Raw genomic sequence first — 25,127 nt, forward strand, 5'->3', positions numbered from 1 at the left:
CCGTCCATGCTTTTAGCCGCCACCACCTCCTGTGGCAGTCAATTCCATGTGTTAATCACTCTTTGGGTGAAGAAGTACTTCCTTTTATCTGTTCTAACCCGACTGCTCAGCAATTTCATTGAGTGCCCACGAGTTCTTGTATTGTGAGAAAGGGAGAAAAGTATTTCTTTCTCTACCTGCTCTATCCCATGCATAATCTTGTAAACCTCGATCATGTCACCCCTCAGCTGTCGTTTCTCCAAGCTAAAGAGCCCCAAGCGCTTTAACCTTTCTTCATAGGGAAAGTGTTCCAACCCTTTGGTGTAGTGGTTAAGTGTGCGGACTCTAATCTGGGAGAACCGGGTTTGATTCCCCACTCCTCCACTTGCACCTGGCTGGATGACCTTGGGCAAGCTGTAGTTCTGATAAGAGCTGTTCTTGAAAAACAGCAGTTTCTGTCAAGAGCTCTCTCAGCCCCACCTACCTCACAAGGGTGTCTGTTGTGGGGAGGGGAAGGGAAAGGAGTTTGTAAGCCGCTCTGAGACACCTTTGAGTAGTGAAGGGCGGGGGTATAAATCCAATCTCTTCTTCTCTTCTTCTTCTTTATCATTCTAGTTGCCTTTTTCTGCACTTTTCCCAATGCTATAATATCCTTTCTGAGGTGTGGTGACCAGAACTGCACACAGGATGGCAACCCTTCCTATCTTGCTTCTTCCTCCCCCTTCTCCAGATCCCCAAGTCCTTGGTGCCCCATTATTGTGAGCTGGTTGGTGCCAACCCAAAGCTGCGACCCAACCCTGCCAAGTTCCTGCAGAACTGCTGCGGGCCGGGCGGCTTCATGGACAACCACTTTGTGGAGACCAACCTCTTCCTGGAGGAGATCCAGGTAAGTGAAAGGCGAAGCGAGTTCTCTGTGTTCCTTGGTAGAGGAACTTTCTTTGCACACAGAAGGCCCCCCGGGTTCAGCTCCCAGCATCATTTGTGGAAGATTTCTCTGCCTCTGACCTTGGAGAGCTGATACCAGTCAGAGTGGACAGCATTCTTGTAGATGGACTATCACACATGAACACACACGTGACCATCAAGGTCAGTATTGTCCACTCAGACTGGCAGTGGCTCTCCAGGATCTCAGAGGTCTTTCACATCTCCTCCTACCTGGTTCTTTTAACTGAAGATGCTGGGGATTGAACCTGGGACCTTCTGCATGCCAAGCAGATGCTCTACCGCTGAGCCACAGCTCTCCCATCAATGAGGAAGCTGTGTTTGAAGGTCTACTTCAGTGGGTCTGCTGGGCAAGGGTCAGCGGTCGTCTTAGAGAGTACCTGGAAGAAAATCTCTTACCTAAAGTTTTGATGCTGGTGCTCTGCAAGGGGCGAAGATGCTTGGTATTAGTGGAGCAACAGGTCGCTAGACTGGGAGTCAGGCAGGTAGGGGGGCTTTTAGGTGGTCCTCCTTCCTGGGTGAAGTGTTCCCACGCCCAGGGGATGAGGCTCAAATGTTTGGGGATATAGAGCACGTGGTCTGGAAGTCCTCTGGGGATGCAGGCTCCTGGGTGGCCGGGCTAGGCCTTTCCAGGGCAGTAAACCTGCCCTCACTGGGGATGGGGTGGGGAAAATAAGCCGAAAAGAGCCCATGTGACTCATCCATCCTGGCTGTGTTTCTGGCCTCGTTGCCCGTTCCTTTCTGATGAGCCTTCCCTCCGGGAAAGGTGGTGGATGTGACCCAGCGACTTCCCTCCCCCAGATTAAGGAGCCTGCCGAGCGGCAGAAGTTCTTCCAGGAGCTCAGCACCCACCTGGACACCTTTCCGGAGGATTTCTGCCGCCACAAGGTCCTCCCACAGCTCCTGACGGCATTTGAGTTTGGCAGTGCTGGCGCCGTCATCCTCACCCCACTCTTCAAGGTGAGCTCAACAGGTGGGGACCGGGGGGGGGGGATGGGACCGGGCCCCATATGTGTGACGCCCCCTGTGTTTTTGTTCTGCGTTTTCTTAAGCCTGGCGGAGGCCGATTGATGTCTCCATTATGGGACGTCCAAAGAGGAATGAACAAGTTGCCCCAGCAGGGGTAACTTTAGCAATGCTACCATGGTCTTTGATATGAATCAGTGGTGAACTGTTGGGGTGGGATGGAGGGCAGTGCCCTGTGGAAGTAGTGCTGGCACCTCTCTGCGCTCTCCACAAAGTACGGGACTTACTGTAAATATACAGTTGGCGCTGGGTAAAAATTACGGCTTATTAAACCAGCTGCTTTTTAGCCAGCTGATAGCATTTTAAATAAAATGCAGATTAGCTTTTGAGGAGGTGGAAGGAACCCTTAAGGTAGCTCATAGCCTGGGGTGGGAAAGGCTGCTTCTCAGTCTGGAAACGAGAAGTTGTTTCTGATACTTTTCCAGTTTGGTGTAGTGGTTAAGTGTGCGGACTCTAATCTGGGAGAACCGGGTTTGATTCCCCACTCCTCCACTTGCACCTGGCTGGACGACCTTGGGCAAGCCCTAGTTCTGAAGCGGTTCTTGAAAAAAGAGCAGTTTCTCTACGTAATAACAGCCGCTAGATTGCTATTGGCTAAAAAATTGGAAATCCGAGGTTATACCCAAGAGGGAAGACTTAACAGTCAAAATACTGGAGTTACCACGAATGGATGATTTGAGTTTGAGGTTGCAGAACAGGAATGAAAAGGTACATGAGATGGGGAAAAGTGTACAATGGGATAGGAGAGTTGTCTTGTGATTAGTGAATTTAAAATGTATTTACGAATTAAGTGATGAATGACTCTGATACGTATGTAAGATATAAAGAGGGAATGTATAAAGGTAAACTTGGGAACGAAATAAAAAATTTATATATAAAAAAGAAAAAGAGCAGTTTCTGTCACTCAGCCCCACCTACCGTACAGGGTGTCTGTTGTGGGGAGGGGAAGGGAAAGGAGATTGTAAGCCGCTCTGAGACTCCAAGTCAGTGAAGGGTGGGGTATAAATCCAAACTACTCCTCCTCCTCCTCTTCTTCATACACCCCAAAGAAGATCGCAAAAACCTTGGCTGTGCCATCCCTAAGCAGAATTACACCATTCCAAGCCCATTGACCTCAAAAGTCTTGGAAGGGTGTAACTTCACTTAGGTCGGCACTGCTGGTGTCCGCTTCCAGCCCCGCTGGTTGAACATGGACCCTTCCTAATGTATTAAACATCATTTATACATACTAATACTGTACATTGAAGCGATGCTTATGTACTTTTACAGCTCTTACTTGATGTTTTGTAATTGTGTTCGGTATAGCTCAATAAAGTCTTGAGCTTCAAAAAAAAAATAGAAAAAGAAAGAACAAACATGGACCCATGTGGATGAGTTGGCTGAAGCTTGTTGCCCTACCAGAATTCCTAGAAAGCTATCAAAGGACTCTTTTTGTGGTGTGCGCAAGTGTACGGGAGAAATTGTGGGCCGTTTCTTGCCTGGGATTAACAGGCGTCTCCTCCTTCCTTTGTCGTTCCAGGTGGGGAAGTTCCTGAATGCCCAGGAATACCAACAAAAAATCATTCCTGTTATTGTGAAGATGTTCTCTTCCCCAGACCGGGCCATGAGGATCCGCTTACTGCAGCAGGTGCATGAGCTTCTCTGGCCAGGACATTAGATTTGTGTGTGACGCAGAGGGGCTTTTAGTGGCTCAAGAGGACAGCCAGGAATGGGGGGGTGGGGGAGGTTGCTCTGACTCCTGGGTTCAAACTTAACAGTGCACGCCTAAGCAGGTCTACTTAGGATCCTGCCGGAGTCTTTTCTGTGGGACTTGCTCCCACTGAACTTGCTCAGGCTTGTACTGAAGGTGATGTGGAGTCCAGGTAGGACTGTGGGGCAGGACATCTTGCAGTGTGGGGATGCTTGAGGCAAGTGAGCTAAGCACGGGACTCTCCCCCTTTCCCAGGGCCATTTGTTGTGGGGCTCTAAGCAATGCTCCCTCTAAGCCAGTGATGGCGAACTTTTTAGAGACCGAGTGCCCAAACCGCGACCCAAAACCCACTTATTTATTGCAAAGTGCCAACACGGCAATTTAACCTGAATACTGAGGTTTTACTTTAGAAAAAACCACTCATACATTAACTTAAGATGATCCAAACAAAGTAAGGAAAGCAATCCCAAATGCTTTCATTTACTTAAAATTATTTGGCAGAGAATTTGACACTTTAATGATGGTCTGGGCCTGGCTGGGGCGATGGCACGTGTGCCCACCCGTGCCATAGGTTCGCCACCACTGCTCTAAGCCCTGGAGTCTTGTGAGCAAAAATTCTACTTTGTGAGCTACTGGCATTAAAGTTACGAGCAAGTGATTTGACTACTGCATAAATTAGCTTGCTCTGGAGCCATCCTTCCTGAGCTGAGACAAAAATGTATGAGCCGTGGTATAAAAAACTGTCCACTAGCTCACGCTAACCCAGCTTCGAGGGAACACTGGCTGTAAGTATAGGGTGCTGGCTTTTGGTTCCGGTCATCAGGATACGTTGGGTGGGGGACAGGTAGAGAGAGGGCTCGGGCTTGGTCGGGGTCTTTGCATTCTGACAGCTCTTGGGGAATGTGCCTCAGTTGAGGGCCCCTCGTGCCCGTTCCTGTCAAAGCTCAGAAGCTCAGCAGGGTCAGCCACGGTCCGTGCTTGGATGGGAGACCTCCTTGGAAGACCAGGGTTGCCACGCAGAGGAAGGGGGTGGCAAAACCACCTCTGCTCCCCTCTGGCCTCGGACATCCCGTGGCTGGAGTCAGTTGTGAATCAGTGGCAAATCAGTGGCACAGTTCTTCTTCCGATGCTGGCGAGTCCTTTGCTGACCCTTGCCCTTGGTCTGCCAGATGGAACAGTTCATCCAGTACCTGAACGAGCCCACCGTCAACACCCAGATCTTTCCCCACGTCGTTCATGGTTTCCTGGACACCAACCCGGCCATCCGGGAGCAGACAGTGAAGGTCCGTGAGTATGACTTTTTTGGAGGGTGGGGGGGGGGACAGTCTGCAGAAAGCCCGGTTCTTTTCCTGTCTCCCTAGAGTGCTCCAAGCCTGCCTTGTCCCTCTGTCTTGTGGGAAAAGGCACCTGGGGCGGGGGGTGGGGGGCCCTTTTTGGGTCAAAACCCAGCCGGACACGGGAGCCGCTGCAATCCCTGGAGAGAATAGGGCCGCTTTTTAAGCTACAATTGGGGTCCCAAAACAACTTCCAGGAGTGAAAATCTGTAATAGAGACGATATTGAAGTGCAACACAGATGTTCCCTCGGGAGGGGGATTCTCAGCTGAGCTGGTTGCAGGCCTGAGGGAAGGTGTCCAGCTGTTTCCTCCTCCCCCAAATGGTGCTTGGAAGCCGGAGGGAGGACGTGGAGCCTGGGCTGCTTCCTGCTCTCCCTCTCTTCACATCCTCTTTACCACCCCACCACCCCTTTTGCAGTCGATGCTGCTTCTGGCTCCCAAGCTGAACGAGAACAACCTCAACGTGGAGCTCATGAAGCACTTTGCCCGCCTCCAAGCCCGGGACGACCAGGGGCCCATCCGCTGCAACACCACCGTGTGCCTCGGCAAGATCGGGCCCTACCTGAATGCCAGCGTGAGTGCCAGCCGCTCGCTGAGGGGCTTCCTCTCCAGAAGCCTGAGGGAAGGGGGGGGGTTCTCCTCTCCATTTTGGCTGTTGGATCTTCAGTGGAATTGGGGTTGGGGGGAGAGCTCCTCCTCCCTCCTTGCTCGAGGGCAAGTCCGGATTTTGTGAAACTTAAGGACAGACAGAGTGGGGTAGTGGTCAGATGCTCAATCAGCCCTGAAGGTCACTGGGTGACCTTGGGCCTCTCTCTCTCTCTCTGTCTAAATGGTGTCACAGGATTGTTGTGGGGTTAGAACTGGGGGGGAGGGGGGGAGCAGCCTGAATAGCCCAGCTTAGCCTGGTCATTATCGGACCTTGAGAGCGAAGCTAGGCTGGCCAGGAGACAGCCAAGGAAGACTGGGGATACTTCATGGAGGCAGGCAATGGCAAACCACCTTTGTTCCTCTATTGCAGTGGTGGCGAACCTATGGCACAGGTGCCAGAGGTGGCACTCGGAGCCCTCTCTGTGGGCATGCGGGCCATCGCCCCAGCCAGGCCCAGAGCATCATTAAAGTGTCAGATTCTCTGCCAAATAATTTTAAGTAAATGAAAGCATTTGGGATTGGTTTCCTTACTTTGTTTGGATCATCTTAAGTTAATGTGTGAGGTGTTTTTTCTAAAGTAAAACCTCAGTATTCAGGTTAAATTGCCGTGTTGGCACTTTGTGATAAATAAGTGGGTTTTGGGTTGCAGTTTGGGCACTCGGTCTCTAAAAGGTTCGCCATCTATTGCCTCGATCACACTATGGGTGGCGTCACCATGAGTCAGTTTCAGCTTGGCATCTTCTTCTTCTTAGAATGGGGGGCGATAATCACATAGGCCACCCCAAGTTCCTTGTAGGAAGCATGGGACAAAAATTGTACTAGGTAGGTTGATCATGTCGTGGTTTTAATTTTCTAAACTGTAAAGCTTTCTTTATTTACCTGCTTCTTGAGAGCATTTTACTGCACTTTTGCGTTGGATTGGCTATAGCGTAACCTACAGGGCTATTGAACCCTAATCCTGCCTGTGGCGCCCTCCACAGAGGAGCGGAGTAGAACAGTTCACAGATGCATTCAGACTTCCGGTCTCAGATGGCGACTCTGTGCTGACAATGCTCCCAGGCCTCAGTTCAGCAGTGGCTTGCTATATGAACCAGAATGCCTCTTAGTAGCAACACTGGCAACAGGGGTGATCTGCCTCCACCCCAGAATGTCCTCTCTGGCACCACCTGGTGCCCCCCACCTGCATATAGACACTTTGCCTCTAAACACACCAAAAAAGACACTGTTTGATTGATTCTTGTGTCTTGTGCCCACAGAAGAAGTGTGTGGATCAAGTAGCAGGTGATGAGAAAAACCAGGAAAATGCAGCTGGTCAGAATAGATCATGCTGACCTAACTCGGTACAAGCTTACCATGTTGGGATGAACCGTTTCAAGGACAGATGCACAACCAACCACCCCCGGCTCAGACTGTTTTACTGGAGCATTTAAAAAGCCACTTAATTGGTATATTTGGCCAGGAATTATAGAATGAGGTAGCGCAGGGACCCATCACGTGTCGGGGTGCCTGTGTATATGGGAGCAGGAGAACTGGGTGGAATATTAAGGCCACCCCACCAGGCCAACTAAGCCAAGCCCCTTCCTTTTGAAATAACGGGGTCCAGCTGGCATTCGAAGACTCTCCCCAGATTCTCTGAGACGACTGACGCTCACCGCTGGCTCTCCTCTTTGCAGACGAGGAAGAATGTCCTGATATCAGCCTTCAGCCGGGCCACCAAGGACCCCTTTGCCCCATCCCGGGTGGCTGGCGTCCTGGGCTTTTCAGCCACCCACAACTTCTTCTCCATGAGCGACTGTGCCTTCAAAATCCTGCCCGTGCTCTGCACGGTAACTATGGACCCAGAGAAGTCAGTCCGGGACCAGGTGAGCTTCAAGGATGCAAAGGGAAGCTTCCTTGATGCTTGATTGGCTGGAGGGAGGGGGGAGCACAGTATGAGTGGGCAGCCTCTGTGACTTTTATGGTCCAGCGGTGGGGAACTGGCTGGCTTCCTATGGTTGCGGCCTGGGGGGGGGGGGGGGGAAGGTGAAGTTTCTGCCTACCTTTTACAGTCTGCCCATTGCTGCGGTATGGATCCAGCCTGTTGTCAAGGCTGAGTGGCCTGGGCGACAAATCAAGGATTCTGCAGAGCAGACCTGACCCGGATAGGCCAGGAAAGCCTGATCTCATCAGATCTCAGAAGCTAAGCAGAGCCGACCCTGGCAAGTGCTTGGAAGGGAGACCTCCAGGGAATACCAGGGCTGGGGTGCTGAGGCAGGCAATAATAAGACACCTCTCTGAAACTTCCATGCCCCAGTAGGGGTTGCCAGAAGTCAACCATGACTTCCAGGCATGCACACACATACTCACCCACTCCCCACCCAAAAAAAAAAAAATTCTGCAGATCAGCAGAGCAAGAACGGGCAGCTCTACAGCACACATGGTGATGAGCCGTAGCACGGCAGACTGTTCTGCTTGGCATGCAGGGCCAGTTCGGAAGCAGGCCCCTGAGGCACTGGCAACATGTGAGCAAGTGGCTGACGAACCTTTGGCCCCCAGTCTGTTCAGAGGGAAACCCCAAGTGTCTTGGCAGAGCTGCAGGGCCTTGAGCTGAGTGTACAGAGCAAAAAACCTAGAGACCTTTGGTGCAGTCTGAGAGTTAATTTTAATTTACCCTGAAACCCCCTATACATTTTGCATAAGCTTCTTCAGGGGGATCTGTAAAACATCATAGTACAAACACTTTCTGCAGCAGAGCGTGGGAAGTGTTCATACTGTATTTTAGAGATTCCCTTGATGAAGCGTACGTGAAAAGCTTAGGGGTCTCGGGGTTAATTAAAATTCTCCTGCTGCACCAGCGATCTCCTGATTTTTGCTCTGTGCTTGGTGTGGCCCTCTTTTCTTCCTCTGGCCAAGCACGGCTTTCCTCTCTTCTCCCCCTCTTGTTTGCTGGCACACCAACACCTTCACAGGTAGACATGTGAGGTTTTGGGGGTACTCAGGCCAAAAAGGTGGCCTTTCTCTACAGCGGCTTGCTTCAACATGCATCATTTACCCAACATTTGAAGCATCTGGATAATATGGTTATTCTCTGATCTGCACTGATTATAGAAGATCTGTGTTTAAGAAGAAGGCTAGAGATTTAAATAATAGTTGAGTTCTTTGTACAGAGACCTCATCCCACAGAATCCCGGGCAATAAATCTGGCTCAGCATACTGGGTCAAGGCATAACAGGGAGATCCAGGGGAAAAAAGCTAAATTTGAGATTCAGAATGAGGGGGAAATGATCAGTAATAATAAAATCACCCAGAGTGAAATCTGCAAAGTAAGTCTTAAGTGAGGGGGAAACCAAAAAATAGTCAATCACACTGCAACCTCGTTTGGTGTAGTGGTTAAGTGTACGGACTCTAATCTGGGAGAACCGGGTTTGATTCCCCACTCCTCCACTTGCACCTGCTGGATAACCTTGGGCAAACCATAGTTCTGGCACAGCTGTTCTTGAAAAAGAGCAGTTTCTGTCAGAGCTCTCTCAGCCCTACCTACCTCACAGGGTGTCTGTTGTGGGGAGGGGAAGGGAAAGGAGCTTGTAAACTGGTCTGAGACTCCTTTGGGTAGTGAAGGGCAGGGTATCAATCCAATCTCTTTTTCTTCTTGATATAAAAGTAAATTCACCAGAGTTGAGAAAGTTAGTTAACCCATTCAACCGGATTCTGTTAAATTGGGCACAAAATTTAGCAAGGCAAATCCCTGCCTTTTGTTTGCTGGCTCACCAACACCTTCACAGGTAGACATGTGAGGTTTTGGGGGTACTCAGGCCAAAAAGGTGGCCTGTCTCTACAGTGGCTTGCTTCAACACGCATCATTTACCCAACATTTGGAGCATCTGGAAAATCTGGTTGTGCCCCGATGCTGGAGGGAGTGCTGTCGTGTGATGCTAGAGGAGAAGGTGGAACTTCACAGGAAAGGAGATGACAGCCGGTTTGCTGCAGAGGAGGCATCGTCCCTTGGAAAAGCTCTGACTGGCAATGCCTGTTTGCTTCCTTCCTCTCCTCAGGCATTCAAGGCTATCCGGAGCTTCCTGACAAAACTGGAAACAGTTTCTGAAGACCCGGCTCAGCTCCCTGAACTTGGTGAGCGCCCTTGGGAACTGGGAAGGAACTAGGTGTGGATGTGGGGCTGGTCGTCTAAGGAGGCAGGGTCAAGCTGAACCCTTCTGCCGTCTCTTTTAGAGAAGGATGTCCACGCCGCCTCTGCCAGCCCTGGGGCAGGGGCAGCCGCCAGCTGGGCAGGGTGGGCTGTGACGGGCGTCTCGTCCCTGACGTCGAAGCTGATCCGGACCAATGCGGGGGCAGCACAAGCGGCAGAGAACACGCCTGAGGGGACGCCAGCCAGTGCCACGCCAGAGGCCCCCAAAGCAGGTCAGTGGGGACTGGAAAACCTCCTCCTCCTACCCCACCATAAGAACATAAGAGAAGCCATGTTGGATCAGGCCAGTGGCCCATCCAGTCCAACACTCTTGTGTCACACAGTGGCCAAAACCCAGGTGGGTATGTTGGGTACCAGTTGGGGATGTGCTGCCATGGAGAGCGGAAGCAAGCTGTGGCGGCCCCATGAAAGAATGGGGTGGAGGGTCTAGGGCAGGTGGTTGTCCAAGTCCCAGTTGGCTGCTTCCACGTGCCTGGCGAACGGCAGGACCCCACTGCAGCGTGGCTTCTGGCCAAGTCTCGTTTCAGCAGCCAAATACAATCTTCTGCCTTTTAAAGGGACTGGGCAGCCCCCTGCCCCAGAGGTGAGAGCGCCCCCCTCATCCAACCATTGGGACCTGGAGGAAGACGTGACGGAGGAGGACAGCTTGGCTGACCGGTGGGACGATGAGGACTGGGGCAGTTTGGAGGTAAGGAGGGGAGGACTCCTGCGGAGCTTGCTTGGCCGGGAATTGCTGAAAGTGTAGGCCTGGGCCTGGATTTGTGGGTCTGTGGGTTGGGGCTTTCTGGAACGCCTGGACTTCTACTCCAGCCAAGGGTCCCCTCTTCTCTAGCTTGTGCTGCCGAAACCATCAGTTGCCAGGAAACCAGCCTACGAAAAAGCACCGTCCTCAGCAGGGCTCTTTTTGTAGAAAAAGCCCAGCAGGAACTCATTCGCATAATAGGCCACACCCAACAGCAGGAACTCATTAGCATATTGGGCCACACCCCTGACAGCACAGCTCATTAGCAAATTCGGCCGCACCCCCATGTTACCAGAAGTGTGGTTATCCAGCCACACCCACCTTTTGCTTCTTATTCTGTTTACCTTGTTTGTTGTCAAAACCCAGGGCCTTTTTTTGTAGCAGGAACTCCTTTGCATGTTAGGCCACACACCCCTAATGTAGCCAATCCTAATGAGTTTCTGCTGTTGGGTGTGGCCTATTATGCTAATGAGCTCCTGTGGGGCGTGGCCAACTTGGGAGCCAGCCGGAACTCCGTTCCTGTGCGTTCCTGCCCAAAAATAGCTCTGGTCCTCAGACATTTACAGTTTTACCACATTCTAAATTGTTTTGTACCTTTTTTTAATGTAAACCTCTTTGAGAACAATCGTGTGGGGAAAGCTGCATGTAAATGTCCTAAACAAGGAGACAGCGGGAGGGTGGGCTTGGAGGCGCCACTGCTGGCTGCTCCCGCTTGGCCGTCCCTGGTGGAGGGAGCGCCGTTGCAGAGCTGAGGCCTGGAACGCCTTGAGGACTGAGCTCGTTTTCTTTCTTGGTCCGCAGCAAGAGGCCGAGCAGCAAAAGAGACCCGGCAGCTCAGAGGACTGGAACAGCCCGGGATGGCAGGAACCAGCGTCGGCAGCCAAGAAAAGTGGAGGCAGGACGGTAAGTCTGGGCCTGGGAGCCCCCTCGGTTGACACCGACTCCCCCGGAACTCCCATCTTCATTTGCTGAGTGGGGTTGGCTGTGGAGACACGTCAGAAAGGCCTCTTGAGCACTGTGGGGGGGGGGACGTTTTGAGGAACGCGAGGGTTGCAGCGTACGTCAGTCCACTGTCTAGTCACATGGATTAGGGACCTGCTTGTATTTTCTGCACAAGAAGGGCCTTCTGAACTCTGTCCTAGGGAAGGTTTTTCCCGCAGAGAGAAGCCAGGCTTTGAAGCCTGGGGCTTCGAGTGCAGCGGTCTTGTCCTTCGGTGCACGCTGACCCCCTGACAGACTGTTGTGGTGTGCTGCAGGTGACCGGCTCCGACTGGAATGCCTCCGACTGGGAGCTGGAGTCCTCCTGGGGCCACCGGAAGGGGCAGGGCTCCGCGGCGGAGGAGGGCTGGGGCAGCAGTTGTGAAGGGGACCTGACCTCCGGGCTGGCCCCAAAAGCTGCCGTGGCCCCCCAAGAAGGCACCAAGCTGGCCAGCGAGTACAATTGGGAGTGTGTGGCCACGGCACAGAAGCCAGATCCCTTTTCTTCTCTAGCGGTGCAGCCAGTGGCAGACAGCCAGGTACGGGTCTCCATGAACTTTCCACCCCCCACCCCCCCCGGGGGCAGGCCCTTTATTTCCGCCAAGGCTTAGACCTGGGATGGACCGAATGGGTCACATTGACTGAATGTTCGGTACCAGAGGGCATGAGGTGGTTAGAAATGAACCTCTGAATAACAGGATCCAGTAGCACCTTGAAGACCAACACAGCTTACGCTGGAATGCACTGGGGGAGGAGCCATGGTTTAACAGTAGAGCATCTGCTTGGCATGCAGAAGGTCCCAGGTTCAGTCCCCGGCATCTCCAGTTAAAAGGGCCAGGCAGTAGGTGATGGGGAAGACCTCTGCCTGGGACCCTGGAGAGCTGCTGCCAGTCCGAGTAGACTATATTGACTCTGGTGGACCAAGGGTCTGATTCAGTACAAGGCAGCTTCAGGTGTGTGAACTGTTAGTCTTTAATTTATTCTGGCATAAATTCTGTTAATCTTCTGTGATCTTATTCCCTCTAAGATTAGTTGGTGTGAGCTAGCTCATCGTTTTTTAGCTTTTGGCTCACACATTTTTGTCTTCGCTCAGGAAGGATGGCTCCAGAGCAAACTAATTTATGCAGCAGCCAAATCACTCGCTCACAACTTTAATGCCAGCAGCTCAGAAAGTAGGATTTTTGCTCACAAGACTCCACATTGCAGTAACGGTGTCTGAATGCTTGTCTATCAGAGCATCGCCTTCTCTTCGTTGTCACTGTTGGCTGTGTTTGGAGCCTGGAACTGGGGCAGACGGGAGGGGGAGAGAGTGGGTCTCCGTGCTCCCCTCAGGCCAAAGCTTGTGGGTCCACAGTCTCCTTCTCACACACCCCAACATCTGATTCCAGAGAAATACCGAAGTGCTCGGAGACTGGGGCTCAGAAGAAAACTGGGAAGCGCTAGAGTCAGACCATGGTGAGTTTTCCTTTCCCTCCCCGGAATGACTCCCCTGCTGCTGAACTGGAGGCTAGGCTGCATGCCCATGACTGTCTGTCTGTCTGTCTGCCATCCTCGCAGGGCCCAGCAAGGCTGAGCTGGCACGGAAGAAGCGGGAGGAGAGGAGGCAGGAGATGGAAGCCAGGAGGGCGGAGAGGAAGGCGGCCAAGGGACCCATGAAGCTGGGGGCCAGGAAGCTGGATTGATGGCCTTTCTCGTTCCGTTGGGAGGGGCCCCCGTTGCCACTGAAGCTGCCGGAAGGATTTTCCTTGTCCTTGAAGGAGGTTCTAGTGGAGAGAGACTCCGAAGTCACTCTGCAGTTTGCCTGTTTGGAAGAGGGGGCGGGGGTGTGTGTGAAGTGAACTGTTGCAACCGCTCATCACCTGCTGGCCAGACCAGAACTGTCCCTGCCGAGAACGGCTCCAACTTTGGCTTCTCCCATTTGCCTGCAGGTTCCTCCCTGCTGTGGATAAGACTTGAACTCCAAAGGGAGGGGGGGGGAGGGGGGAGAAGTAAGTGTCTCTGCATAGAATAGTTGACTCTGTCCCACTTGTCAGCTGCAGGGTTTTCTGTAGGGAGGAGGGGGGTTAATTATTATTTTTTTGCCTGTCTGAATGTTCTGCAGTTTTATTGGTTTACGTGGAAGACGACTCGGAAAATAAATTAACTTTTAAGGAGCTAGTAGGGAAACTGTCTGCTGCGGTGCACAGACCAAAACTCCTACTCTGTGCTGTTTCTTGGCTTTTCGGAGCCTTTGCCTCCCGAGGGCAGAAGGGGGAAAACTGCTGGATGGGCCCTTCTGGGATTGCCAAAGGCTGTTGGGAGCCCGAGGGTTAGGTACTAGCTCAAGGCACTATGTGGGTGTGGGACAATTCAACAGCTTGCAGGTAAGTCTTCCCCCTCCCCCGCCACCATAAAATAATTGGTTTGACCCCTTTGTGTTTAATTGTTTCCTCCCCAGAGGAAGAAAGGAGCCGTCTGCAAGCTGTGGGTGACTTTTGTTGGGTGTGCGGCTGAGGGAGCAGATGGACAGCTGGAGGGGGGGGGGCTGTTGGCAGGGAGGGATCGGTCTGCCTTGCCCCGGCAAGTGACAGCTGTCTCGGAGGTTGTTTTTTTTTTTGCCCCAACCTCATCCCAACTCGTGCTGGGGTGGTTCTCCCTTCCTCTGTTTAAAAATACTGCAGAAACTAGATTAGCTTTTCAAAAAAAAAAAAAACACCCGTAACGCTCTTGGAAATATTGTTCCCAAAGCAGGGCTCCCCCTTCCCCTGCTGTTGCGGCGGCAGTGGGAAAAGTGGGGAAGATGAGATTCTGGTCGTGCTACTTTCATTGCCATTGAGAAGCAAGAGTAGGCAGTAGCCACCGGGCCATGCCGCTGCCTTCCCTGAGATATGAGCGGTGCATGGGGTGTGTGTGTGGGGGGGTGGGGGGCAGGCTGGCTTAGGCTACTGGCGCAAGTCTTGCTGTGAGCCCCAGGCCATCTTCGAAGCCTGCCGTGCTGCTTTCCTCTTCCTCCCACGCCATCTGGCAGAGGGGGGCGGTTATTCCTCCAGGCGGGCAAGGGGAAATGTAGGTCTCCATCAACCACTGTCTCTCTGCCGCCTTGGAAGAATCCCTGAAGAGGCACCCGTTTTGGCTGTAAGAAGCAGTGCGGCCAAAGGCATGCAGCGGCAGTAGTTTCGGCAGCCCATCCCGTCATGAGTTGGTGCTTTCCTGGCTGGAGTTGCTGTGGGGAGGGTGGCTCCGTGTCCGATCGGAGATCTGCCATAAGGAAATAAGAGCCTCGTCAATAGCTTCTGTGCTGTTCTGTGTTTTCTTAGGGGTGAGTTCTGTTGGGATAGTGGACACCTAAGGAGCCTTTAGGTGTCCACCATCTCAACAGAACCTACCTAGAATCATAGCGTTGGAAGAGACCTCCAGGGTCATCTAGTCCAACCCCCTGCACAATGCAGGAAATTCACAAATACCTCACACACACACACACACACACACACCCAGTGACTCCCATCTCCATGCCCAGAAGATGGCAAAAAAACCATCTGTTTCGCTGGTGAAAAAGGAAGGAGAGGCGCCTTTTGACGATCAAAAAAACTGTGTCATAACTTGCAGGAACCACGTGCACAAAGACCTTGCAGGATGGAGGTGAAATCGAATGAGATCAAGCACTAAAAACTGGTGAGGATCCAACCCCAAAGATGTACCCTCTCCCCAAGAAAGCACTCTGAAGATAGGCAAGGTACACAATAGGGGGAAAGAGACAAATCGGAGTGGAGTTGCATAAGAGCTTCAGGAATCTCCGTACCTTAACCAACATGTCAATGCCAGAAGAAAAACTCAGTGGAGATGTGAAGGAGTCCTCTGACAAGGAACTACCCAACTTGTACTTTCCTATGGGACAGAAAGCAAGAGAGAGGCAGTTACTGTGAAGCATTGAAGGAGAATCCCCGTCCATCCTCTGCAGAAGGCAGGTGTTGCTTATTATGGCCGACCTTGGCCCAAGGAGCCTGGCCTTTCTCCTCTCACTGACATATTGCTTACTCGAGGAGGAGTCTCCTGTCCCGGTGCTATCGCTGCCTGAAGAAGATGGCCGACGGATCTCGGAAAAGCTGCTGCAGCGCAAACGGGCTTGGGCCTCTTGTTTCTTCTCTTCCTGAGCCTGAAATCAGATCGACACCAAAGGGTCAGGTTTTTGAAGTTGGAGGTGGAGGGATAAGCACTGTAAGGTGGAAGAGCATGGTCTGAAGGATGGCAGAAATCAAATCCTTCAAAAAATTCTGCATTAAGCAAAAGCAAAGAACCCAGGTTTCTGCTCCCTGCCCCCCCCCCTTCAAGCAGCATTACTTCCTCTCTTCCGTCCCCTCACTCACCGCGAGCAAGTCCTGCAGCTTATGTTGTTTCTCGCCTGGACCCACGTGGACAAGGTGGTTGAAGTTGCTAGGGCTGGATATGAGCTTGGAGCGGAGGGTAGGGTCCCGCATCATCTCCCTGAGGAACATGGGACAGAGCAAGTGAGCCAGGCGCTTGGGCTGAGACAGGTCATGGCCAGTGTTCCCTCTAAGCTGAGTTAGTGTGAGCCAGCTCACAGTTTTTTAGCCTCCGGCTCACCGATTTTTGTGTTAGCTCAGAGAGGATGGCTCCAGAGCAAACTAATTCATGCAGCAGCCAAATCGCTCGCTCACAACTTTAATGCCAGGAGCTCACCAAGTAGAATTTTTGCTCACAGGACTCCACAGCTTAGAGGGAGCCTTGGTCATGGCCATGCCAGGAACCAAAATACAGCCTTGCAGGAGGAAGGACCCAGATGCCTGCCTCCTTGTGGCCTTCTGGGAGCCTTCAGGCTGTGGGCTGTGCCTTTTGGGAGCCTTCAGACCCCTATAGCCAAGGACTGGCTTCCACCAACCTGGCTGGAGCCTGAGCCGCTGCACTCCTAGCTTGGGACCCTCTGTGTATTCCCCAAGCTCAGCCTCACCTCCTCTGGTTCTGCCGCTCCTCCTCGGAGATGCGGAAGGAGAAGCGGCGCTTGTGCCGAGTTCTCACGAGGTGCCGACGGCTGTTGTCTGTCGTCTCAGGGATTTCAAACTCATCTTGGTCTGGAGAAGAAGGGGAAGAAATTGGTGGAGCACCAGCCACTGTCAACTTGGTTTGATTTCCTTCCCTTTTTCAGTGTGTTTTTTAACAGCCACTTTCAGGGTTTTTCCTCCCTCCAGGTCAAACTGACCTTTCCCTTCCCTCACGCTAGCTGGATTGCTTGGTGGCGACTGACCTTTTCAGTTCAGCGCTCTGTGATCAAGCTTCTAGTCTATTATGTGGAAGCTGAAGTGGCAACTCAAGGAAGCCTTTTCAGACCGAGTCAGCTCTCTGCAGCATAGTTTGGTGGAGCTGTGGTGGTGCAGTGGTTTTGAGTGTCAGACTAAAACCAGTGAGACCTGGGTTCAAATCCTTACTCAGCTCACTGGGTGAATTTAAGGACAGCCATTCTTTCTCAGCCTAACTTTCCATAGACAGAGGAGGGGAAAAAACAACATGCTACCTTGAGCTCCTTTGAATGGAGGGATAGGATAAAAATGTAGTATCACTGCACTCAAGAGTCCCCCGCCTTCCCCCTTACCTAATGACTTGTTCCTGAGGTAGGTCAGGCGCACTTTCTCGGTACCAAAAATGCAAAGGGATCCCTCGAGGTTCAGCGCACGTACCTGTTCAAAGAGAAGGGCATTGTTCTAAGGCAGCCAGCAGCATGGGCTGCTACTATTAAACTTCCCTGAGGCAGAAGAGAAGAAGAAGAAGAGATTGGATTTATACCCTGCCCTTCATTACCCAAAGGTGTCTCAGAGCGACTTACAAGCTCCTTTCCCTTCCCCTCCCCACAACAGACACCCTGTAAGGTAGGTGGGGCTCAGAGAGCTCTGACAGAAACGGCTCTTTTTTCAAGAACAGCTCTTATCAGAACTGCAGCTTGCCCAAGGTCATCCAGCCAGGTGCAAGTGGAGGAGTGGGGAACCAAACCCGGTTCTCCCAGATTAGAGTCCGCACACTTAACCGCTACACCAAACTGGCGCTCTCTGGCTGTCAAGATAAAAGGCGGCTGGATGCAGGGGCCAAACAGCCCGCCCGTTTGATGTTCACCCCTGTTGGTGGGTAAACTAGGATAGCCGGATTTCCTGTATAATCAGACAACAGGTTTCTTTTGTTACATTGGCTCAAGATAATGCCTCTTGTAACATGGGGCTTGCTGTGTCAGGGGGCGTTATCATCTAAAAACATTGCTTTAGATCACATGGACCTGTTATGTTAAAACCAGCAGTTTGCCCTGATGTAAGAGACTTCAGATACCCTGACCTGGATAGCCTAGGATAGCCTTAACTTGCCAGATCTCGGAAGCTAAGCAGGGTTAGTATTTGGATGGTTCCTCTGCAGAGGCAGGCAAGGACAAATCACCACTGTTCGTCTCTTGCTTTGAAAACCCTACAGGGTTGCCATAAGTTGGCTGTGACTTGGCAAAAAATAGGAGGACTTCTGAGAGCACCATCCAGGTTGCATCCTCCCTGCAATAAAGGGGAATACAAGCTGGCCTGTATCTGTGACCCCCAGATAAAATGCAGCACTGGTCTCCTAAATGCAGAGCTCTTGCAATGGCAATGTGAACTCTGCTAAGAAGTGTGGAGGCTACAGGCCAACAGATGTGGCCAGAAGGAACAGTGGGCGGAAAAGGCTGGGTGGGGAGAGTTGCAGCCCAGCACTTCTGCCTCAGAGCCCAGCCAGGGAGAAGCCCCACTCCTGGTTGTCAGTAGTGCACTTGGGAGGTCAGCAGCAGCTGACATCTGCCCCGACCTCTCTTGCGTGGTCATCTTAACACCGGAGTTCACAATCAGGAGGATATAAAATGAAATTCTCAACCAAGGCATCAAGGAGCTAAGCCTCACCGAACGGCCACAAACAGCATGAAAGTTCATGGAATGTTCGTGCAGGTCACCCTTCCATGAACATCACTCCACAAACTGCGAACCGTCCAAAGTTCGTGACGAATTTTAGTTTGTGTAGTTCATGCCCATCCATAACGAGAGTGTAATCTAGCCTACACACCACATGCAGTCTAGACCAAACCCAAAGGTGTGCCAAGAAAAGATGCCAAGTTCTCTTTTTATTTCTTATTAACCATGCTTGACACAAGTACTTTGAAAATAGAGGAGACGCTGTTAGACAGAGCCAAAGGCAGGATGGGAGCAAGGCCAAAAACAACAACAACACCCAACTCACTTTTTTCAATGGCACTGTCTGAATCCACTCCGCTTTCCGGACGTCAAACACATCCACAGCATTCTCACTAAACACTGACAAATAAGGAGCGTTGTAACCTACAGTGGAGGGAAGAAGAAGCAACACGGACATGAAGACTTGCTTCCTGTGTTCCATTAGAATGGAACTATAACTGACACTGCAAAACCCTAGGTGACTGGGGGGTTAGGGTGATGCATGGACCCCCCCCCCCGAAAATGCCTTCAGGGCTCAGATCCTGAACCTGTTTTTCACAGCAGGGCTACCACGCCAAGGGCTGCATTAGTACCATCTTCTTCCTATGTCCCACTGTCTGGACTGAGAGGACAGTGTCTCTCCCAAGGTGATCTAAATCAGGGATACCCAAACGTTTTGAGCCTGTGGACAACTTTGGAGTTCTAACATGCCATGTTGGGCACAGCAACAAAATGGCTGCCACAAGAGGTGGAGCCAGCCACAAAATGATTGCCTCTTAACGTCTGTAACACCGTGCAGATCCTTGTGCTGTGGTGGCAGCTGCTATCAAAAGCAACAATTTAAAAAAGTCTGCAGAGCCAATTAAATCTCAACTAGACAGAAGTCTTCCTGGGCAAATGCCCTACCTGGCCCTGCCCACTTCTCAAAATACCTGGCAGGCTCCAGAAAAGATTTCTGCGGGCGCCATGGCACCGTCGGGGACCCTTACGCTAAGTGTCCAACCACTGAACGGATGTCCCCACATTTCAGCCTTGGACCATGTCTAGCCCTCGTGTAAACTCCAGTTCCTTCATTTTACAGACCAAGCCAGATTGGGAGCCAATGTAATGCAGTGCTTAGATGGTTGGGAACTGGGATCTGGGAGGGTCACGTTTGAATCCCCACTCTGCCATGGAAGCTCAGTGGATGACTTTGGACCAGACATGTCCTCTCAGCCTCATCTACTTGACAGGGTTGTTGGTGTGAGGGTAATATGGAGGAAGGGAGAATGCTGTTATTTGCAGCCACGGGGGGGGAAATGGGTACCGACTAAATAAATAAAATAAGCTTTGTCCTCAGCTGTAGGCCATGTGACAGGGATCCTGCGTCCCCACGAACCAAGCCCCGCCTCCCCCAACTTGAGGGCCACTCACAGCAGCTGAGGGGGGGAGCGGGCCACATCAGCTCCTGGGGGCGGCTCCTTCGCCCATGCCCATCCACGTAGAGTCCAAATCCGCTGAAGCAAAGGATCAGCTCGCTCAGGCTGACCTCCACGGCCTTGAGAGCTTCCATATGGGCCACAGCTGACGTCCGGGGGTCCTCGGCATGGGGAAGGTTCACAGGCGGCCCCTCGTTGAGCAGAGGGTAAAGGGAGAAGCCAGATGGGTAGCCCACGCAGAGGCGATCTCCCAGGACATCCAGGCACTGCACGTAGCCCTGAGCCTGAATCTCCTTGATGCGCCGGTGTGGAGGACGAGTGGCTGTCAGCTGGAAGCACAGGACCTGGCGCTTGCAGGCCACGCACAGCACAGGGGTCGTGCTGCGGCAAATGAGACCCGTGACCACCGCCTGGCAGCTCTTGGCCTCCACTACTTTGGTCCCCACAGCTTCCGGGGTCTCCAGCTCAGCCCAAGAGAAGATGCGGACGCTGTGGTTCTTGCCACACAACACGGACAGCAGCTGGGCCTGCGGTGAGACCAGAAGGAGTTGCACTTTCCGGCAGTCGCCAATCTGCAGCACATCTAAAGCATGAGGAGAAGAGGAGGAGGAGGAGGAGGAAGAAAAATTTTATGCCTCTCTTTTCACTACCTGTAGAAGTCTCAGCGCGGCTTACAATTGCCTTCCCTTCCTCTTCCCACAACAGGCACTTGTGAGGTAAGTGGGGCTGAGAGAGCTCTGAGAGAACTGTGATGGGCCCAAGGTCACCCAGCTGGCTTCACGTGGAGGAGTGGGGAATCAAACTCAGTTCTCCAGATTAGAGTCCACTGCTCTTAACCACTACCAAACTGGCGAGAGACTGGGAGAGGAGATCAGAACTCTCTGCAAGAGGACAGAGCCTTCAAACATCCTGTGGCTAGTTGCAATTCAAAGCCACCAAGGGCAGACCTGACGTTCCCATGGGTTCGAAGGATCAGCGTGGCCAAGAAGACTGGGGATCTCCATGCTGGAAGTGAGGAGCAGGGCTGGAGAAAGAGGCTGGGTCTTAGCGGTACAACATCTGCTTTGCACGCAGAAGGTCCCGGGTCCAGTTCCCAGCACCTCCCGTTAAAAAAGGGTCAGGTGATGTGAAAGGCTGCTACCTGAGACCCTGGAGAGCCACTGCCAGTTGGAGCAGGCAATGCAGGCCACGACAGAGTTGGCATAAGGCAGCTTCATGTGCTCATGAAGCAAGCTAGGAGCTGTAAAGGTAAAGGTAAAGGTTCCCTTGCTCGAAAGCCAGTCGAGTCCGACTCTAGGGTTGCGGTGCTCATCTCCATTTCAAAGCCGAAGAGCCAGCGCTGTCCGAAGACGTTTCCGTGGTCATGTGGCCGGCATGACTAAACACCAAGCCGCACGGAACGCTGTTACCTTCCCACCAAAGTGGTACCTATTTATCTACTTGCAATTTCTTGCTTTCAAACTGCTAGGTTGGCAGGAGCTGGAACTAGAGACGGGAGCTCACTCCGTCTTGCGGCAACTCGGGTCTCGAACTGCTGAACTAACGACCTTCCACAGCCTGCAGTTCAGCGTCTGAGCCACCGCAGCTGTAAGGAGCTGTAAGGGAGTTTTTAAAAAACATTCTATGATGTTCCAGCAGCTGGATTAGGGTGTCTCTACATGTGCACCATCACTTTTAAGATACCAGCTCTAGGATTTCGTTTCCTGCACAGATACAGCTCGCCCTTTCTGAGGCTTCTTTCCACAATCTCGGGGAGGAAGAGGAACATGCTGTCAAGTAATTTCCAACTCAGGCTGACCACCCCCCATGGTTGTTCCAGGCAAGAGGTGTTCAGAGGTGGTTTTGCCATTACCTGCCTCTGTGTAGTGACCCTGGGCTCCCCTGGTGGTCTCCCATCCAAGTACTGACCATAGCAAACTTGGCTTTGCTCCCAAGCTCTGATGGGCCTGGGCTCAAGTGGGCTATTCCAGCTGTTACAATCTCAAAACTGTCTTAGAAAAAGGCATCCCTTACCATTTGTTCGAAGGTGAATCAAAAACAGGCCATCCTCTGTACCCAGGGCGATTCGATCCCGGTCTGCAAAAGGATATAAGTTAGCATTAGAGAGCCAAACTTACAAACCACTGCTGGCAATGAGAATCCCCCTTTGCCTGCTGATAGTATGTTAGTAAACGGAGCACAAGATATCCCAGCCCTCAATACAAGCCACTGACAGGAGAAACTGGAGTCCTGAGGGCCTTAACTCTAAGGTGGGCCCTTTCCCCCCGTTACCTACCTATGATGGCTGCTGAGAGCGTATGGGGGATGAAGGGCAGACTGTTATCGTAGGCCTCCTTGAGGATGTAGACCGTTCGGTCATGGTGCCGGTTCTCTTTCAGGATGTGGTGCAGTTCGGTCAGCACCTGCACCCACTTCCTCATCTCAGCTTCGCTGTCGGCCAGGAAAAGCACAGAGCTGGTGGTGGTGGGGTAGCTCAGCTGGGAGGCCGTCACCTGGGGTGGCACAGAGGTAAGTCAAAGGGCTGGCCCCAGCAGGACTGAATCCTGGAGAGAACTCCAAGTTGCCCAATGGCTGCCACTGGACGGCCCTGCTTCAGCTGAACCAGAACAAGCAGGCCTCCCGACTGATTGACAGGCACGACACCACCTAGCCGTACGGGTTACCGCTGCCATTCCGCCCTGGAGTCCACATATCTGCCACACCACCCCATCAGCATGCGTCCCCACACCTCTCCCGTGTCTCCTCTCTCACCCGGAATATGCAGGGCACATCTTTGCTGTTGGCGTGGATGACGTCAGAGGCCAGAACTGGAGCCACCGAGAAATTCTCATCCCTTTAGCCAGGGGGGAAAAAGATCCTTTAGAGACGTTCCTCTCCCTGGCTACTAGAGTACGATGCAGGCCTACCCCTTTTGCTGAGTCAGGAGTGCTGGGGATGTCTCCCCCAAAGCACCTTGTGGATGGCGGAACCCTGGCAATGAGCCGGGGTGTGGAACTGGGTTCTTCCCTCTTGCGAGTCCTACTATTCTGCTGAAGAGGGGGGAAAGCCTGGAACTACACAAATATGCCACCAGAAGTCACATCCCCATGTCTGATAGTCTTCTTTTCCTCTCCATGCGTCATGAAATACCTGCCCCCAGGGGTCGTTTCATAGAAAAAGAGCTAGGGGAACTCATTAGCATAACTCATTAGCATATGCCACAACCCCTGACATCACCGGAAGTGTGTCATAAGGCCACACACCCCGCCCCCAACGGTCCCGGCTGCTGCTGCCGGCCTTGCAGCTCCATTGCCGAGCCCCATGAGGGAGTGCAAGGAAGCCCCGCGAAGGCCCTCCCTGGCCCCAGGCAGGCAGGGGTGGGGAGAGGCAGGGAGGAAGCAACTTGCCCTCCCTCTTCTCCTGCCTCCTCCTGGTTGAATGAGGGCCGGAAGCGGGGCGGCCGGAAGCAGGGGGTGGGGGCTTCGTCATGTGCCCCGCCCAGGGGAACTGCGATCCCCCGCGATCCCCCCCCCCCGAAATGACCCCTGCCTCCCCCGGGCGATCCCCCGCGATCCCCCCCCCCCGAAATGACCTCTGCCTGCCCCGTGTCCCAACACCACATCACTCTTGTTGGGCAGGTAGGGAAAAACACACCAAGGGGGTAGGGTTGGGACCCACTCGGAGGCACAGCTGTCTGGCAGACAAAGCAACAGCCTTCATCCGGTTAGTACGGGCTGGTCAGGGTACAAAGTGGAAATCTGGGTAACTTGGTGTAAACTCACCAAAGGATTGTTTCCCATCTCCCCCCTCCCCCCCACTTTTTAACCTCCTATTGGTGGAAGTTAATTTTATTACGTCCACCAGAAGGTACTGACTGTCCTGCACTCCCCAACTAATTACAACATCTGTCTGGCACCCAGGATTACGTACTATACTTATTAAATGTTACATCCACGAAACTGGGATCATGGACCAGTGAGTCATCACAGTTATTAGGATCCATCTATCCATTGGCTCTGCTTTGCATCCTTGCATGCCACTGACTGAACCATCCTGGGTGATTCCACACTCCCAGTTTATGCCCTCTAATTTCTATAAGAACATAAGAACATAAGAGACGCCAATGTTGGATCAGGCCAAAGGCCCATCCAGTCCAACACTCTGTGTCACACAGTGGCCAGAAATACCAGTGCCATCAGGAGGTCCAGCAGTGGGGCCAGGACATTAGAAGCCCTCCCACTGCTGACCCCCCCCAAGCACCAAGAAGACAGAGCATCACTTGCCCCAGAGCCCCTAGCTATACCTTGTGGCTAATAGCCACTGATGGACCTCTGCTCCATATGCTTATCTAATTCCCTTTTGAAGCCATCCATGCTTGTAGCACCCACCACTTCCTGTGGCAGTGAATTCCAAGTGTTAATCACTCTTTGGGTGAAGAAGTACTTCCTTTTATCCATTCTAACCCGACCGCTCTGCAGTTTCATGGAGTGCCCACGAGTTCTTGTATTGTGAGAAAGGGAGAAAAGTACCTCTTTCTTTACCTGCTCTTTCCCATGCATAATCTTATAAACCTCGATCATGTCACCCCTCAGTCGTCTTTTCTCCAAGCTAAAGAGCCCTAAGCGCTTTAACCTTTCCTCATAGGGAAAGTGTTCCAACCCTTTTATCATTCGAGTTGCCCTTTTCTGCACTTTTTCCAAAGCTATAATATCCTTTTTAAGGTGTGGTGACCAGAACTGCACACAGTATTCCAAATGAGGTCTCACCATTGATTTATATAGGGGCATTATTATATTGGCTGATCTGTTTTCAATACCCTTCCTAATAATCCCCAGCATAGCATTGGCCTTCTTTATTGCAGTCACACACTGTCTCGACATTTTCAGTGAGTTATCCACTACAACTCCAAGATCTCTCTCTTGCTCAGTCTCTGCCAGTTCAGACCCCATCAATGTGTATTTATATTTAGGATTTTTGGCTCCAATGTGCATCACCTTGCACTTGGCCACATTGAACCCCATTTGCCATGTTGACGCCCACTCGCCCATCCTTGACAGATCCCCTTGGAGTGCCTCACAATCCTCACTGGTTTTCACCACCCTGAACAACTTTGTATCATCCGCAAATTTAGCCACTTCACTGCTTACTCCCATCTCCAAATCATTAATGAACAAGTTAAAAAGCAGTGGACCAAGTACTGATCCCTGCGGTACCCCACTGCTTACCACCCTCCACTGAGAAAATTGCCCACCTACACTCACTC

At 52.2% G+C, this 25,127-nt stretch overlaps 2 protein-coding genes across 2 annotated transcripts in view; one reads left to right on the forward strand and one right to left on the reverse strand.

Moving 5' to 3' along the window:
• Positions 1 to 14,230, forward strand: part of LOC107110069 (N-terminal kinase-like protein) — a 14,808-nt gene extending 578 nt beyond the window's left edge. Inside the window, exons 2-14 of the mRNA XM_015410790.1 lie at positions 710 to 865; positions 1,723 to 1,881; positions 3,467 to 3,574; positions 4,807 to 4,920; positions 5,391 to 5,546; positions 7,294 to 7,482; positions 9,652 to 9,727; positions 9,827 to 10,015; positions 10,361 to 10,491; positions 11,347 to 11,448; positions 11,802 to 12,062; positions 12,912 to 12,978; positions 13,081 to 14,230. Of these exons, the coding sequence (XP_015266276.1) occupies positions 710 to 865; positions 1,723 to 1,881; positions 3,467 to 3,574; positions 4,807 to 4,920; positions 5,391 to 5,546; positions 7,294 to 7,482; positions 9,652 to 9,727; positions 9,827 to 10,015; positions 10,361 to 10,491; positions 11,347 to 11,448; positions 11,802 to 12,062; positions 12,912 to 12,978; positions 13,081 to 13,205 (1,833 nt within the window). The 3' untranslated portion in view covers positions 13,206 to 14,230. The remainder of the gene's footprint in view (positions 1 to 709; positions 866 to 1,722; positions 1,882 to 3,466; positions 3,575 to 4,806; positions 4,921 to 5,390; positions 5,547 to 7,293; positions 7,483 to 9,651; positions 9,728 to 9,826; positions 10,016 to 10,360; positions 10,492 to 11,346; positions 11,449 to 11,801; positions 12,063 to 12,911; positions 12,979 to 13,080) is intronic.
• Positions 14,109 to 25,127, reverse strand: part of CDC42BPG (CDC42 binding protein kinase gamma) — a 70,220-nt gene continuing 59,201 nt past the window's right edge. Inside the window, exons 27-37 of the mRNA XM_015410791.1 lie at positions 22,637 to 22,718; positions 22,161 to 22,377; positions 21,899 to 21,961; positions 19,881 to 20,468; positions 18,754 to 18,851; positions 17,108 to 17,192; positions 16,469 to 16,589; positions 15,867 to 15,984; positions 15,538 to 15,655; positions 15,302 to 15,387; positions 14,109 to 14,760 (exon numbers count right to left, since the gene is read on the reverse strand). Of these exons, the coding sequence (XP_015266277.1) occupies positions 14,695 to 14,760; positions 15,302 to 15,387; positions 15,538 to 15,655; positions 15,867 to 15,984; positions 16,469 to 16,589; positions 17,108 to 17,192; positions 18,754 to 18,851; positions 19,881 to 20,468; positions 21,899 to 21,961; positions 22,161 to 22,377; positions 22,637 to 22,718 (1,642 nt within the window). The 3' untranslated portion in view covers positions 14,109 to 14,694. The remainder of the gene's footprint in view (positions 14,761 to 15,301; positions 15,388 to 15,537; positions 15,656 to 15,866; positions 15,985 to 16,468; positions 16,590 to 17,107; positions 17,193 to 18,753; positions 18,852 to 19,880; positions 20,469 to 21,898; positions 21,962 to 22,160; positions 22,378 to 22,636; positions 22,719 to 25,127) is intronic.

This window comes from Gekko japonicus, unplaced genomic scaffold (genome assembly GCF_001447785.1).
Source record: "Gekko japonicus isolate JY-2015 unplaced genomic scaffold, Gekko_japonicus_V1.1 scaffold42, whole genome shotgun sequence".
NCBI lineage: Eukaryota > Metazoa > Chordata > Lepidosauria > Squamata > Gekkonidae > Gekko > Gekko japonicus.